General features: G+C 38.3%; 1 protein-coding gene across 8 annotated transcripts in view; it reads left to right on the plus strand.

The window, feature by feature from the left end:
• Nucleotides 1-18,001, plus strand: part of NAV3 (neuron navigator 3) — a 905,452-nt gene that overhangs the window by 742,828 nt on the left and 144,623 nt on the right. For all 8 annotated transcript variants that reach the window (XM_008004102.3, XM_008004100.3, XM_008004096.3 and 5 more), the window contains 3 exons: nucleotides 4,018-4,126; nucleotides 4,798-5,181; nucleotides 13,713-13,832. In XM_008004102.3, the coding sequence (XP_008002293.3) occupies nucleotides 4,018-4,126; nucleotides 4,798-5,181; nucleotides 13,713-13,832 (613 nt within the window). The remainder of the gene's footprint in view (nucleotides 1-4,017; nucleotides 4,127-4,797; nucleotides 5,182-13,712; nucleotides 13,833-18,001) is intronic.

An 18,001-nucleotide genomic window follows, 5' to 3' on the forward strand; every position in this document is an offset into this window, starting at 1 on the left:
TTTCTAGTTTGTGTGCATAGTAGTGTTTATAGTATTCTTTGATGGTAGTTTGCGTTTCTGTGGGATCAGTGGTGATATCCCCTTTATCATCTTTTATTACATCTATTTCATGCTTCTCTATTTTCTTCTTTATTAGTCTGACTAGCAGTCTATCTATTTTGTTAATCTTTTCAAAAACCAGCTCTGGATTCATTGATTTTTTTGAAGGGTTTTTGTGTCTCTCTCTCCTTCAGTTCTGCTCTGATCTTAGTGATTTCTTGTTTTCTGCTAGCTTTTGAATGTGTTTGCTCTTGCTTCTCTAGTTCTTTTAATTGTGATGTTACGGTGCTGATTTTTCGATATTTCCTGCTTTCTTCTGTGGGCATTTAGTGCTACAAATTTCCCTCTACACACACCTTTAGCTGTGTCCCAGACATTCTGGTATTTGTTTCTTTATTCTCATTGGTTTCAAAGAACTTATTGCTTTCTGCCTTAATTTCTTTATTTACCCGGTGGTCATTTAGGAGCAGGTTGTTCAGTTTCTATGTAGTTGTACAGTTTTAAGTGAGTTTCTTAACCTTGAATTCTAATTTGATTGCACTGTGGTCTGAGAGAGTATTTGCTAGGATTTCCATTCTTTTGCATTTGCTGAGGAGTGTTTTACTTCCAATTCTGTGATCAGTTTTAGAATAGGTGTGATGTGGTGCTGAGAAGAATGTATATTCTGTTTATTTGGGATGGAGAATTCTGTGGATGTCTATTAGGTCCGCTTGGTCCAGAGTTGAGTTCAAGTCCTGAATATCTTTGTTAATTTTCTGTCTCATTGATCTGTCTCATATTGACAATGGGGTGTTAAAGTCTCCCACTATTATTGTGTGGGAGTCTAAGTCTCTGTAGGTTTCTAAGAACTTGCTTTATTAATCTGGGTGCTTCTGTTTTGGGTGCATATACATTTAGGATAGTTAGCTCTTCTTGTTGTGTTGATCCCTTTACCATTGTGCAGTGAGCTTCTTTGTCTTTTTTTATATTTAAAACAGATAAAATGTCTGTTTTATCAGAGTCTAGAATTGCAATCCCTGCTTTTATTTGCTTTCCATTTGCTTGGTAAATATTCCTCAATCCCTTTATTTTGAGCCTATGTGAGTCTTTGCACGTGAATCTTATGAAGCTTAGTTTGGCTGGATATGAAATTCTGGGTTGAAAATTCTTTAAGAATGTTGAGGCCGGGTGTAGTGGGTCACGCCTGTAATCCCAGCACTTTGGGAGGCCGAGGCCGGTGGATCACAAGGTCAGGAGATCAAGGCCATCCTGGCCAACACGGCGAAACCCCCTCTCTACTAAAAATACAAAAAAATTAGCCAGGCCTGGGGGAGGTCGCCTGTAGTCCCAGCTACTCAGAAGGCTGAGGCGGGAGAATGGTGTGAACCCAGGAGGTGGAGCTTGCAGTGAGCCGAGATTGTGCCACTGCACTCCAGCTTGGGTGACAGAGCGAGACTCTGTCTCAAAAAAAAAATAAAAAAGAAGAACGTTGAATATTAGCCCCTACTCTCTCTGGGTTGGTGGGTTTCTGCAGAGAGATCCACTGTTAGTCTGATAGGCTTCCCTTTGTGGGTAACTAACCTTTCTCTCTGGCTACCCTTAATGTTGTTTCCTTCATTTCAACTTTGGTGAATCTGACAATTATGTGTCTTGCTTGGGATTGCTCTTCTCAAAGAGTATCTTTGTGGTGTTCCTTGTATTTCCTGAATTTGAATGTTGGCCTGTCTTGCTAGGCTGGGCAAGTTCTCCTGGATAATATCCTGAAGAGTGTTTTCCAGCTTGGTTCCATTCTTTCCGTCACTTTCAGGTACACCTATCAAACCTGGGTTTGGTCTTTTCACATAGTCCCATGTTTCTTGGAGGCTTTGTTTGTTCCTTTTCATTCTTTTTTCTCTAATCTTGTCTTCATGCTGTATTTCATTAAGTTGATCTTCAATCTCAGATATCCTTTCTTCCCCTTGATCTATTCAGCTATTTCTACTTGTGTATGCTTCATGAAGTTCTTGTGCTGTGTTTTTCAACTCCATCAGGTCATTTGTGTTCTTGTGTACTAAACTGATTATTCTAGTAAATAATTCCTCTAACCTTTTTTCAAAGTTCTTAGCTTCCTTTCATTGGGTTAGAACATTCTCCTTTAGCTTGGAGGAGTTTTTTCTCCTCCAAGGAGGAGAAGGCCTTGGAAGAGACCTTCTAAAGTCTACTTCTGTAAATTCGTCAAACTCATACTCTGTCCAGTTTTGTTCCCTTGCTGGTGAAGAGTTGTGATCCTTTAGAGGAGAAGAGGCATTCTGGTTTTTGGAATTTTTAGCCTTTTTTATTTTTTATTTTTATTTTTTCCTTATCTTTGTGGATTTATCTACCTTTGGTCTCTGATGTTTGTGACCTTCAAATGGGGTTTTTATGTGGACACCTTTTTTGTTGACATTGATGCTATTCCTTTCTGTTTGTTAGTTTTCCTTCTAATGGTCAGGCCCCTCTGCTGCAGATCTTCTGGAGTTTGCTGGAGATCCACTGCAGATCCTGTTTGCCTGGGTGTCACCAGCAGAGGCTGCAGAACAGCAATGATTGCTGCCTGTTCCTTCCTCTGGAAGCTTGGTCCCAGAGGGATACCCGCCAGATGCCAGCCAGAGTTCTCCTGTATGAGGAGTCTGTCAACACCTGCTGGGAGGTGTCTCCTTGTCAGGAGGCATGGGCGTCAGGGACCCACTTGAGGAGGTCGTCTCTCCCTTAGCAGAGCTAGAGCACTGTGCTGGGAGATCCGCTGCTCTCTTCAGAGCCAGTGGGCAAGAATGTTTTAGTCTGCTGAAGCTGCACCCACAGCTGCTCCTTCCCCCACGTGCTCTGTCCCAGGGAGATGAGAGTTTAATTTGTAAGCCCCTGACTGGGGCTGCTGCCTTTCTTTCAGAGATGCCCTGCCCAAAGAGGAGGAATCTAGAGAGGCAGTCTGGCTACAGCAGCTTTGCCAAGCTGCAGTGGGCTCTGCCCAGTCCAAAATTCCCAGCAGGTTTGTTTACATTATGAGTGGAAAAGTGCCTACTCAAGCCTCAGTTATGACAGCCGCCCCTCCCCCAACCAAGCTCCAGGGTCCCAGGTGTACTTCAGACTGCTGTGCTGGCAGCAAGAATTTCAAGCCAGTAGATCTTAGCTTGCTAGGCTCCATGGTGGGGGGATCTACTGAGCTACACCACTTAGCTCCCTGGCTTCAGGCCCCTTTCCAGGGGAGTGGATAGTTCTGTCTCACTGGCATTCCAGGTGCCACTGGGGTACCAAAAAAAAAAGCTCCTGCAGCCAGCTCGGTGTCTGCCCAAATGGCTGCCCAGTTTTGTGCTTGAAACCCAGGCCCCTGGTCATGTAGGCACCCAATGGAATCTCCTGGTGTGCAGTTTGTGAAGACTCTGGGAAAAGCATAGTATCTGGACCGGATAGTTCCGTCCCTCGAGGCACAGTCCCTCACAGCTTGCCTTGGCTTGGGGAGGGAGTTCCCCAACCCTTTGCAACCCAGGTCAGACAACAACCCGCCCTGCTTCTGCTCACCCTCTGTGGGCTGCACCCACTGTCTGACCAGTCCCATTGAGATGAGCCTGGTACCTTAGTTGGAAATGCAGAAATCACCCACCTTCTGTGTTGATCTCACTGGGAGCTGCAGACTGGAGCTATTCCTATTCGGTCATCTTTCTCAGGTCATAATCATAGATTTTTAATTAATCCCAGCAACATGGATTGGTAAACAGCATATTTCCAAGTGATTTATTTTTTATTTTAAGGTCAAACCTACAAAGTGTTATTGTGTTATCACCACTTAAAATTATTACTTGTGATACTATATCTATTCACATTTTATTTGTAGAAAGAATTATAATTTGTAGATAATAATAGTTATTTGAAATGTATTACATATCCTTTTACTTTTAAGAAGAGGTGACTTGCTTATCTATGTATACAATTATTTTGAGTATAATAAATATCATGAATAGCAAATTTATCATGTTGCTTTCCTAGGTGAAGACCCTGAAACAAGAAGAATGAGAACCGTTAAAAACATAGCAGATTTGAGGCAGAATTTAGAAGAGACTATGTCCAGTCTTCGTGGGACTCAGATAAGCCACAGGTTTTTTTCAATTCTGCATATATTTGAGCCAATAAAGAAAAAATAATTACAAACAAACATTTTTCTTATAATGACAGAGATGGGATTTCAGTTTCCCCTTACTATTTCCTCTCTTGTTTTATATAAAACTTGATTCATAATTATCCTTAAACTGAAAATTCACACATATACCTATTTATCTTTTATCTCTATCTCTATCTGCTATCTATGTCTTTTTCAGTATAACCTCCAGTTCAATGGAATTAGTTACTGCAACTACCACCATCACTGTTAAGTGAATTTGTAATACCTGTCCTAGAAAATAGTGGCACAAGTTGCACTTGAAATGCATCTAGGCCGGGTGGTAGGGAGACATTCAAACATAATTGTAGTTAACTTTCAGAATAGGTCTGGGAAGATTACAATGAGTTAAGAATTTGTTGAAAATGTAAAGCAATATGTTGTTTTACCCAAGGTGTACTTATGGCCTTTCTTTTGAAAACAACCAAAAGCTGTAAAATGTATGCCCCTTTCCACAGTTTGACCTCAAAATGAACATATAGTTTAGCTTTCAGGAAGATGACATGTTTATAAGAGATGACCGTCAACTCTAGCCTTTTCTGTCATCATGCATTCTAGGTTGTGGCCCTAAGTGAACCAGAGTTTAGTTATTTCTCCATTTTATTTGACAGCACCTTGGAGACAACATTTGACAGCACTGTGACAACAGAAGTGAATGGAAGGAGCATACCCAACTTGACAAGTCGACCCACCCCCATGACATGGAGGTTGGGCCAGGCATGTCCGCGACTTCAGGCAGGAGATGCTCCCTCCCTGGGTGCTGGCTATCCTCGCAGTGGTACCAGTCGATTCATCCACACAGACCCCTCGAGGTTCATGTATACCACGCCTCTCCGTCGAGCTGCTGTCTCTCGGCTGGGAAACATGTCACAGATTGACATGAATGAAAAAGCAAGCAGTGACCTGGACATGTCTTCTGAAGTCGATGTGGGTGGATATATGAGTGATGGTGATATCCTTGGGAAAAGTCTCAGGACTGATGACATCAACAGTGGGTAAGTGGCCCTGTTCTCCATCAGCATTGTGTGAAGAGGGGAGGTGGTCTACTAGAATGCATTCACTATAAACAGATGTGTAAGTTTTCCCAGAAAGTCATGAGAAAATATGAGATATCTGAGGTTATTCAGTGTTGAAGGGCCCTTCCTCTGCTCGTTCATGGAGACTAAAGAATCCAAGATTTCTATAAATTCATTATAAACCACCAGGTTTTTCTGTTGTTGAGAGAAACACATGTGGCTTCTGTTTTTCAGAGTGATTTTCACATGCTTCTTAAGTAACAGATTTTGTAGTGAAGGACGTGGGAAGGAGACAGGAGGAGTTTTGCTGATTTGCTTGATTTTTCTTCTTTTTTAGCTTGTCAGAAGCTGCCTATAACTGCTTTGAGGACAAATATTTTCTTACTGTCTTCAATTATGCACCCCCAATTTAACTTGAGGGAAACATAACTTTGGAGTTGAAAGTTTCACTCTGTTCATTTTCTTTTGATGGTATCAGATTTCAATACATCTCAGACCCTGTTTTTCTTCTGCGTCCTATTACATCCCAAAACATGTTGTGATTGTAAAACTCTTAGAGTATATTAACAATTTGGGATATTTGGCTTAATCAGAGAATAGGCCCAAAGGGAGGCAATAGGATATTCTATTAATAATTGTAATTGACATTTTGAGCATTTCCTGTTATGTACTATGCTCTTGTTAAATTCTTTGAAGATACTATTTTACTTCACCTTCCCACCACCAGTAATGCTTATGAGGTGAATGTTTCTATACATGTTCTATAGATAAGGAAACTGAGTCTAATTGGCCCTGGCTGGGGCCTAACGCTAGTGAAACGGCAGACCTGCATTAGAACTCAGTTATGTCTGACTTCAAACACAGGCTCAGTAATGTGCGGAAAAGCTTCCCAATTGACTTTGTCTATAAACTTTGTGTGAGTCTGGATTTTGACCTACTCTTTGTCATTATGCATCTGAGAGGACCCATGTAGGAAATAATTCTTCTATATAAGTGACCCTTCCTGACTTCATTCATGAAAAGTTTGTGTTTGAATGGTGACACGACCTAAAAAAAGAGTACAAAATAGCTTTTGATTAGATTTATAGCTTTGCCCTGATAGCCTGATACCTACTAGGCCATTCCTGGTATCCACCCTACCTGACTTTCTAAAAATTTAGAATTATAGAGGCTAATTATGATTAATTAAGATAGATTGTTGTTCATTTGCCACTGGATTCAGAGTGCCTCATTTGAATCTCTCCTGTTCGCTATCTGTGGACCCCTTGGGAACCTAATGTAGCCAAATGAGTTTTTGTCATCTAAAATAAGGATAAAATGGTACCATCTTCATGAAGTTGTTAGAATCATTCCCAAGTTTAGTTTGCACAATGCTTGGCATGATACAAGCATTCAGTAAATTTATCATCCTCCTCTTTATCATCACTATTACATTTATTATCATTAATAACCATACCAATTTTTGGTTGTTGTTAGTTATAATTATCATTTTTGTGTGTATTTAACATAGCTTAGGAGGCAATGCCCAGTTCAGAAAACATAATGGCAAAGCAAGAGTGTCTAAGGCACACTCTTTCTCCCATCTCTCTCTTCTTTCTTCTCTATTCTTTCCACTCTATCCCCTCTTCTCTTTTTTTCTCAATCTCCTTAAATGTGGACATATGTGTGAATTCAGTTTTATATTCACTATTCAAATATATTTGTATGGCTAATTATATACATAAATATACCCATATATTATATATAAAGATATATATTCAAAGGCTGGGCACAGTGATTCATGCCTGTAATCCCAACACTTTGGGAGGCCAAGGCAGGTGGATCACCCGTGGTCAGGAGTTCAAGACCAGCCTGTCCAACATGGCAAAACCCCATCTCCCCTAAAAATGTTAGCCAGGCATGGTGGCATGTGCCTGTATTCCCAGCTACTTGGGAGACTGAGGCCGGAGAACCACCTGAACCCGGGAGGCAGAAGTTGCAGTGAGCTAAGATTGCACCACTGCACCACTCCAGCCTGGGTGATGGAGTGAGACTCTGTCTAATATATGTATGTATGTATGTATACGTGTATGTATGTATATGTGTGTGTGTGTGTGTGTGTGTATGTATATATATCTGTGTGCACTCAATATCATTATTCATGGTACTTATGTTCTATGGAGTCACCACAAACACTGCATTAGTGAATACTGAACTGTGGTCCCTAGTAGAGATATAGGTTTTGGTTCCTGTATTTGGCCACAATATTTTTGTCAACTGATCAATACATAACCTTGCTTTACGTGTGTCTCTCTTTAAAGACACTTTATTTAATACATACTACTGATTCATTCATATGGAACTCACACAGCCAACAGCGCCATAACTCAGGCCTGAAAGGAGCTTATCTAGTGCATAGTTTCTCTGTGAGACACATTGAAGACTTCTTGCAATTAGGAACATAATATGACACTTCAGCACCAAGTTTGGGGGCCATTTTAAACAGCACAATTCTCAGCATAAAAACACAAAAAGAAGGCGTGGCGCGGTGGCTCACACCTGTAATCCCAGCACTTCGGGAGGCTGAGGCGGGCAGATCACGAGGTCAGGAGATGGAGACCATTCTGGCTAACATGGTGAAACCCCATCTCTACTAAAAAATACAAAAAAAAAAAAAAAAAAAAATTAGCTGAGTGTGGTGGCGGGCACCTGTAGTCCCAGATACTTGGGAGGCGGAGGCAGGAGAATGGAGTGAACCCGGGAGGCGGAGCTTGCAGTGATCCAAGACCGCGTCACTGCACTCCAGCCTGGGCCACAGAGCGAGATTCCGTCTCAAAAAAATAAAAGTAAACACACATACACACACACACACACACACACAGACAGACAAATGTGGAAAATGTGGCACTAAATAGGGCATAGAAGAACATTTGTTGTGATATTAGAGCTGATATAAGAAGGCAGAGTATCACTTTATTTAGCTTTAGCTGGAAACGTCTGAGACTCATTTTTTTCACTGTTCTGTTCATAGCCATGAGTGACTGTGAAAGTACTATGAGTTTAGATTTTGTGGTTACATATAAATTTTAGCAAGTAGGCAACTTCACAAATATAGAATTTGTGAATAATGATGATTGACTGTATATACTCACACTCATGTAGAATGTTTATCTGGAGAGTGACAGCATATCTTGGGAGCAGTTTGAATAAGAAATCAAGGGACATCTACAATGCAGTATGTTGGGAATTTCAAAAGGTTTATAGGGATAAAAATTGAGCTAAGAGTTCAGAATGAGGAGAAAGTACAAAACCCTCACATGAAATAGAAAGGAGTGAATAAGAAAAAGAAACATTTTAGTTCTATTTTCTGATTTAAAAGCTGTAGACAAAGGAAAAATATTTAAAATACATATATAAGAAAAGTACAAACTAAGAAAGTATAAATTATTCAGAAAGCTTGCATAAAATGTAATTTTCAGAATCAGAGGGACAGTGGATTAGATGATATTGATGACTTTTCTCTTAACTGAGAGTCATGGAATGTGAATATTTAAAGATAATGTTTTAGAGATAGGCACTATTTTGACAGACCTTAACATCATTATGCTAAGAAGTTTAAACTACATTATAAGCTATGTAAAATACTATATCCTAGAGATTACTAAATAGTCATAGAACATGGCATGAGGATGGTGATGGCTTTTGAAAGGACACTTTATGGGAAATAGGCAAAACAAATTTAGGGGAGAAACTCTGGGGTTCGATTTCAGGAACTATTGCAAGAGCTCTGGCTCGCAGCTGGTAAGATTAGAAATATGGCAGTGGCAGCCGGGCGCGGTGGCTCAAGCCTGTAATCCCAGCACTTTGGGAGGCTGAGACGGGCGGATCATGAGGTCAGGAGATCGAGACCATCCTGGCTAACACGTTGAAACCCTGTCTCTACTAAAAATACAAAAACTAGCCGGGCGTGGTGGCGGGCGCCTGTAGTCCCAGCTACTCGGGAGGCTGAGGCAGGAGAATGGCGTAAACCTGGGAGGCGGAGCTTGCAGTGAGCTGAGATCCTGCCACTGCACTCCAGCCTGGGTGACAGAGCGAGACCCCGTCTCAAAAAAAAAAAAAAAAAAAAAAGAAATATGGCAGTGGCATTTGTAGGGATAAAATTAGGAAAATAATGGATATGGGAAGCCCTGCAAAGGAAAAGTTTATAGAGCCAGAGATAGACCACCCATAAGGGCATAAGGCAGGCAAGAATTAAGATACCTACATTATAAGCACAGGAGATGGAAAATTATACCGTTAGAGAAAATTAGCAGAGAAAGATAGCAAGCAAGAGAGAGAGAATTTTTTAATGAGAAAGCAGAGCGAGGAGATGATGAATCTGGAGTTAGAGATGTGGAGTGGGAGACGGTGGGATATGAAGATTGTTTCTCCAGGATAGAGAGCTATTGTGTCTCATCTCAATAAAAGAGAGCGGGAATTGTGGGAGGCATTAGGGCTCCTGGGAAAAGAATACAGAAAGAACAGGGATCATAAGCTTATCATAATCATAAGCTGAATTATGTATACATGTATATGTCTATTAAAAATATTTATCGAGTTCATCCTATGTGTCAAGCAGCATACCAGGCACTGTGCATTCAGTGGTGAATAATACAGACACAGTACATGCCCACATGTGACTCACAGGATGATGTTTTCATATTTTTGTAGCCATCCAGTTATTCAGTAAATTAATTATAATATGCACAATACACACACACATGTGTGTATATATATACACACACACACACACACAGAAATATTCTTAAGTAGTTGTTTCAAATGTTTTTTAACAACTGAGTTCTACATATAATAATATATGTTACAGGCATATTGTACTCAAGAGCATTTTGTATTTTGCAAGAATACATGCAATATATGCAAGAATACAAGAATAATGTGTTAACTATATTAGTTAACATTAATTTCTAAAACAGAGAAATATCAAAATCTCAGTAACTTAACACAAAGAAGCTAATTTGTTCTTCACATAAAACCTTCACTGATGTTTCTGATCTTCACTTGGGGAATGCACTCCACGAAGTCATTCAGCGAATAAGATGGATGGTAATTCTGTTGTTCCCCAACCAGATTTCCAGTGTCACCCTAGGCATTGATATTCAACAGGCAAATGGCAAAAGAGGGGGAAGAACCAGGGTGTGAGAACATTTTGTATGTATCAGGCCTGGAAGTCATGCATATGAGTTCTGCCTACATTCATTTGTCTAGAACAGCTGCGTGACCACATCTGACTGTAAAAGAAACTAGGTTATATGGTTCAGCTGTGTGCCCAGGAGGAGAGGGAAATTGGTTTGATGACATCTAGTTAGTCTCTGCTTAACGCATTAGTTTTTTTAAAAATCCTGTTATAGCTTTTGTCCTTCCTTTTTGATTCTGCTTCATTTAAAACATGATTCAGACTTCTTGTTTCCTCTATTTTTGTTCCCTAACATCTTTCAAAAAGTCTTGGATAGTCTCACAAATGAGTCCATTTAAATATACATCGATGGTCTACATGTCTTATGTTAATAAGTAAAAATACCCCAAATCCTACATGAAAACTTCCCCTGGTATTGTTTGCCCGTTTACTCACATACAATTGTTCTTTCATATGTTAGAGTACAGGACACTGAAATTTAAGTCATGACTCAGTTCTCTTACCTGTGCGGAATCTGGTAAGATCTGATCAGCAGGTGGTGGGGCTGGTCTCAGTTCAAGGTTGATTGTGCGAGGATATCCAGGATGTGTTGGGCTTTCTATTGCTCATCAGCCTATGCAGTGTGCCCTTGTTGGCTGACGTAGGAGGCAGCCCCAGTATCTCAGCCTAGAATTAAAATGTGAGAAGATAAGAGGGCTGGAGATATCCCAGGAAAAGTTTAATTTGATGGTGTTTTCTTTAAGTAAAGGGGGCTTAGAAGTGTTTATGCTGGCCAGGTGTGGCGGCTCATACCTGTAATCGCAACACTTCAGGAAGCTGAGACAGATGGACCACCAGAGGTCAGGAGTTCGAGACCAGCCTGGCCAACATTGTGAAACTCCATCTCTACTAAAAATACAAAAAATTAGCTGGACATGGTGGTGCACACCAGTAATCCCAGCTACTTGGGAGGCTGAAGCAGGAGAATTGCTTGAACCCGGAAAGTGGAGGTTGCAGTGAGCCAAGATCTCACCACTGTACCCCAACCTGGGTAACAGAGTGAGACTCCGTCTCAAAAAAAAAAAAAAAAAAAGTATTTATGCTATGAGTCCTGAAAAAGTTGAATCATAAAGTTAACTCTTTTGAAAATGTTTAAAAATATGTTTTACAGATTAAAGTTACAAAAGACTCAATAAAATAGTAATGAATGAAGATGTTTAATTTAGGATTTTCTCATGCAACCACAAAGAATGTCTTGAAGTCATTTAAATGGGAATAAAGTTTCATTTTTTCCATGTACTCTAGGTGTAACTCAAAAAGTTAGTTAATCAGCATTCTGAGAATTCAAAATTTCTTGAAGCATGCAAAGGCTTATCTCTTTCTCCTCTTTTTGAAATTACTTTAAACACTGGGGGATATGAATCTGTCAGTAATTAGGAATTAGTCAGAGAAAGGCCTCTTACTCATAATGAACTTCTTTGAAAAGTCTCTGTTTATAAAGTAGAAAACACCCTGGAAAATTGGGATAAAAGTTGCATATTTTAATTTGGTGGAAATTGAAGTTATCTTCAGGTGTCATGGTATAAATAGTTGAGCCAAGAATATAACCTAAAATTCTACTTTAAGTCACATGACCAAACACAAACTAATCTAAGAATTCTGTGGAGTAAAAATTAAAATTAAGGCACAGGAGTGAGGGGTAGATATACTTTAATCCTGCTTCTGCCTTGATCCTCCCTCATTTCTCATTTAGTAAACTTTGAAATGACTGAAGTATGCATAACAGTGTGTGAAAGGTTAGAGTTACTTGAGCTGTGTTAAAAAGATCCATCTTTTACACCAGAGATTCCTAATCTTAATGCTTCCTCTAATTTCATATTCAAGATATGAGCTATTTTAGTGACTCTAGAAACTCTAATGCATAAAATAGCTAGTATTTTTAAAGATAGTATTTATATAGTACTTATAATGTGCTAGACAATGCTCTATGCATGTTATATATACATTAACTCATTGGTAGCTCAACATCACTGCAAGAAGTGAGCATATCATTACTGTGTCCATTTTACAGATGAAGCAATTTAAATATAGCTTGTTTAAGTGACTTACCTGAGCACACACAGCTAGTAAGTAGCAGCACTATAGTTGAACCTAAGCGGTCTGGCTCTGGTCTACATTCAATCATCCTTACACACTGACCTTAGGAAACTGTCTGCGTGTCTACATGTAAGGATTTCTCTCCTAGGTGCTTGACTTTTTCCCCAAACAATCATTAAAAAAAGGTTCACAGCAATCATTCGTTATCAGCATGGATTTTTTACCTAGCACATTTAATCTGAGGGGCATCTTTTAATGTTATTTATGCTTCTGTAAAGGAAGATGCTGAACTGGAGTTTCTTTAGGCGAGTGGTAAGGATCACTTTAGATTCTCTGTGTACCCCTGCACTTACAAATTAGCTAATTGTGACAGACAGCAGCTGATATGAGATATTAAATATAAAAACATAGAATTATAGGAAGATAGCTGTATTAGTTATCTGCTAATAAAGACATAAAGACATAAAGTAATTCTGCTAATAAAGACATACTTGGGACTGGGTGGTTTATAAAGGAAAGAGTTTTAATTGACTCACAGTTTCACATGGCAGGGGAGGCCTCACAATCATAGCGGAAAAGCAAGGGACATATTACATGGCGCACCGCAGGCAAGAGAGCTTGTGCAAGGGAACTACCATTTATAAAACCATGAGATCTCGTGAGACTTATTCACTAACACGAGAACAGTATGGGGAAAACCACCCCCATTATTCGGTTGTCTCTACCTGGCCCCACCCTTGACACTTGACACATGGGGCTTATTACAGTTCAGGGTAAGATTTGGGTGGGGACACAGCTGATTTTGACAGTGCTGTGACAGCAGCTGATATGAGATATTAAATATAATTTAAATATAGAAACAGAATTCTAGGAAGATGGCAGATATGGTGGAAGTTTAGGCTTTGATCCTTTACTCCTATGACCTCTTCAAAAACAGTATTTCAAAAATGAAATTTTCTTCCTTTTAGTTTTCTAACAGTTATATTATCTGCAAGTCTATTCATAATATTAATAACAAAAGAGAAAAATAGGTTCTCTGATAGTCTAGTTACTTCTTGTAGTCAGGAATATTGATTTCCTAGTAAACTTGAAAAAATATTTTAATTATCCCTGGTGAGTAGAATGTTTATACAGAAAAAAAAAGATAATAGAATATATTTGAGTAATTATTGAAAATTGTGGACACCGTTTGTTTAAGTTAAATTGTACAGTTGAGTTGATTTTATTTTCTGTGGATTAATTAGACATTTCTTTTCAGGTACATGACAGATGGAGGACTTAACCTATACACTAGAAGTCTGAACCGAATACCAGATACAGCAAGTTCCCGGGACGTCATCCAGAGAGGGGTTCACGATGTGACAGTGGATGCAGACAGGTAATGCTATCAGCATATATGATGGTGAAGCGTGCATGAAGCAATTTTATAATAAGAAAATAAGAGAAACTCCTATTAAATAGTGTAAATCAAAGGACTTGTTATTTTGATAAATATTTTATTTTGATAGATAATTCTTTAGGGATTTTTTTTTTTCTGTGAGACAGAGTCTCCCTCTGTCACCAGGCTGGAGTGCAATGCCGCAATCTCAGCTTGCTGCAACCTCAGCCTCCCGGATTCAAGCGATTCTCCTGCCTCAGTCTCCCGAGTAGCTGGGACTACAGGCACGCGCCACCATGCCCAGCTAATTTTTGTATTTTTAGTAGAGTTGGGGTTTTACCATGTTGGTCAGGCTGGTCTCCATCTCTTGACCTTGTGATCCATCAGCCTCGGCCTCCCAAAGTGCTGGGATTGCAGGCGTGATCCACTGCATCTAGCCTATTTTGGGATATTTTTAAAACTAGGATGATTTTCTTTACAAGGCCATTTTAGCTCTGTAATACTGAAAATAAATGTGTGGCTAGGGAGATTTTTTTTTTTTTAATTTCAGGTAACATAGTTGAATATGTTAATATCTGTAAAAGCAAAATTACAAACATAGACTTATTTTCCTTGTTAGAAAGAAACTCTGGTTAATAAATTTCATTCAGTTCAGATATCCTCAGATTTACCTGGAAGCTAATGATATAAAGATTAAAACATATTTCAAATCATCTAGCATAATAAGCTTGTTGCTTTTCTTGAAGGTGTTGTAAACATAGAAAAACTCTTACTTTAGGCTTATTTTTGCTTCTTTATTACCTCAAATTTCTTAAAGGGGTGTGTGTGTGTGTGTGTGTGTGTGTGTGTGTGAGAGATGAACTAATTATTTTGCTGGAAATTGCTCTGCTGATTTATCAGAATCATCACTGTTTAAGAACATTGATTTGGTAAGAAAATGTTATAATATACATTTCTGGCCTGATTTTGGTCCCTCTTCACTCAAAATTTTGACTTTGTTGTGCAGGAAGGAATTGCATATTTTCAGAATTATTGTGTCTAAATACCTACAGTAGTTGTTTAATTCAGCATTTATGAGAAACACAAAAGATTAAGGTGCAATGTACTCATATTCTGAAATAGGAACTGTATACAATTCATTGTGCATTTTTGTACAGTCAACTCCAAAAGCTAGATACCCAGGGAATTCTAATATTTGTCTTCAGTTTCTCCTTACCCACAGGCTGTTGATATCCTAACTCATAATGGTTAGAACAGTCTCAGCTCCTACCCTGTCTGTATCCTACTCTTCTAGCCTATATACTCGTGTGTGTGTGTGTGTGTATGTGGGTGTGAAGCATGTGTGTGTGTGAAGCATCTCCCTACCTGTAACGTAAGTCCATGAGTGCAGAATTTTTGTTATATTATTTATGTGTTGGTTTTAACAAATGTTTGTGGAGTGAATTAACAAATTAATGAATATAGGCTATTTATTAATTAGGCTATATAGTGATATAGACTGGCAATCGCATCTAATTAAATAGAGTGGCAAATGAGCTCCAGAAAGAACCAAGGTACTATAAGGATGTTATGAAAGAGAAAAATGGGTTATGCGAAAAATAGACAGTGATAAGAGGGAAAGAATCCCAAAGTGTGGGCCACATTTTGAAACTAATGACCTATTATTCTACTATTGTTAGCTGAAAGTAGAAAACATTATGGGAGGGAAGATCTGCTAGTTTTTGGTAAAGGAGGTTGTGATGGCAGAACCAAGAAATGAACACAAGGTGACTTTGGTTTGGGGACAGTGGGATAATCAACTCTCCTTGCTTCATCAGGGCCCCAGGTTGGGCTCTGGCGGAGGAACTCAGAACAACATAGAGACCTAGATAGGTGTCTAATAAATTGGGACCTGTGAAAGCAGTGCCTCTTAAAGTGTGTAACCTGGACCAGCAGCAGCAGCAGCAGCCATTGAAACGTCATAGAAAGACAGATTCTCAGCTTCATCCAAGACTTTCTGAATTAGACTATCTCCAGGTAAGACCTGGTAATCTGAGCTTTAGCCCTCAAAGTGGTTCTTAAGTTCAAGCATCACTATATTAAGTTGAACAAATACGCCAGGCCTACAAACACATGAATGTCCTAGCATAAATATTTAAACATTAAAAATGACATTTCAGAGTTCTTATTTACCCTATTAGTGATGTTCTGTCAAGAGAATGAGAATATTGATATGTTAGAATACACTGATGACACTAATTTTTAAATTCAATCAAATAATGACTTATTATACCTGAAATAAATTGGTTCAGCTTGGTAGATGCAGTTTTTGAAGATTATATAAATGGTTTTTAAAAGAATAATTTTAACTTGAGCTGCTTGCATAAATTAAATTGCAATAAGGTCATAGTATAAATCCTCCTATTAGCAGAGATAGAAGGTTTTTTTAAAAATTAGAGATAAGTTTGAAGGTCTTTTAAAATCTTATATTCGGGAAGGGACTTGGGATGTGTATCATTTTAAAATACATGGACTTAAATGTTGTAGTTGTATGACTCAGTTAATTTAAAATACTTTCTTCTATGAAAAATTGTTTCAAAAATTTTTCTAAATTCTGTTACTCATTTCAAGTAGGATAGGCGAGAACAGATATAAGATACTACTTTTTGTTGAGGTTTACTAAAAAAAAAATTACTGTAATAGAGATCATATAAAAACATGTTTCCAGTCTATTTATCTTAACCTTTTAATCTTGGCACCTTAAATTTGAGGTAGTAGGAATTAGAAAACAATTGCAGAAAATGTCAACTGGGGAAATTTTATTCTACTAAAAGCTATATCCATACAACATAGCAAATCACATTTTAAAGGCCAAAAAGTCTTTCATAGCAATTTTTCTGATTATTTTCAAAACATATCTTCTCTCTGCTCCTGCAGCATGCTGTTGATTTTTCTGTTATGCAGTCACGTAAGTAATTACATGTTCACATGTCTGCTTCACTTATAGAACATGAAACACTTAAATGTAGAATAATATCTAATTCATCTTTGTATCACCAGTAGCTAGCATACTGTAGGAACTCAATAAATATATCAGATAAATTGTGGAAATAATCATATCAGCTTATAACACATAGAAATGTGAGTTTTAAAAGAAAACAATTATACATATCAAAAAAATTTATACCATTTTTTAAAGACCTTTCAGATGTCATACAGTTTGGACTTTTCCAGTGTTTCTTGTATCATAAGACAATAGTAGATATTCTAAGTCAAAAATCAGTTTTCTGGGGTTATATACATTTGAAAAAACTGAGTATCATATCTGTTCTTAGAGAGTAATGCTGGATATTAACATATCAAAGGTACAGAGAAGTCTTGAGGTTCAAAATAAAATCTACTTAATTTTATTGAATTCAGTGTTCCATGAGCTTTTTCACTGATGCCTTCACTTTTTTCTCTTATAATAGTTAACTTGTTCCTGTGGCATTTTATGAAATTTTGATTTAGTTGAATGCCTTCACTTGACCAATATAATAATAGAAACTCAGAAATATTTATTTACCCAGGAGCATGCAGCTAATAGCACAAGGATTCAGGTCTTTTACTTCCTATTTTGTGGTTCCCAATTACTTTTGTCAAAGGTCTTTTAAATAATATGAAACGTATTAGTGATTGATTCATTATAGTTAATGCGTAAATGATAAGGCTTGCAACAATTCACTGGCAAGAAAGCTTAAAAGCCAAAAGAAAAAAAAAATCCACAGCATTTTTTTTCTTATTCTTTCTAAAAGCTGTGTAAGTGCAAAAGCACAGAGCCATAGCACAATGGCAGTCAGCCAGCTAGCTAGGATAGCAATGGACTTGAATTGTTTGTATTGTTGTAGTGAAGGCTGTAGCTTCCCCTTTGATCAACTTCTGGTTAAAATGTGATGGGCAATAGAGAACTGAATTCCTCTTACCAGCTCATTAAAAAGGCCCCAAAGGAAAAAGGAGGACTTTCAGCAGCCATCTGTAGTGTATTTTAAATATTTTATTGCTTAAAGATATTGCAGTTCATTTACTTTCCATATCAATCCAACACCAACCCCATTGCTGTATTTACTTGACAAAAAAAAAAATTACAGAATGGGTATAATCTTTGTAGATATGTTGGAGACTCTCCAGCAACTTCACAGATACATTTATAG

The sequence above is a fragment of the Chlorocebus sabaeus genome, chromosome 11 (assembly GCF_047675955.1).
Source record: "Chlorocebus sabaeus isolate Y175 chromosome 11, mChlSab1.0.hap1, whole genome shotgun sequence".
NCBI lineage: Eukaryota > Metazoa > Chordata > Mammalia > Primates > Cercopithecidae > Chlorocebus > Chlorocebus sabaeus.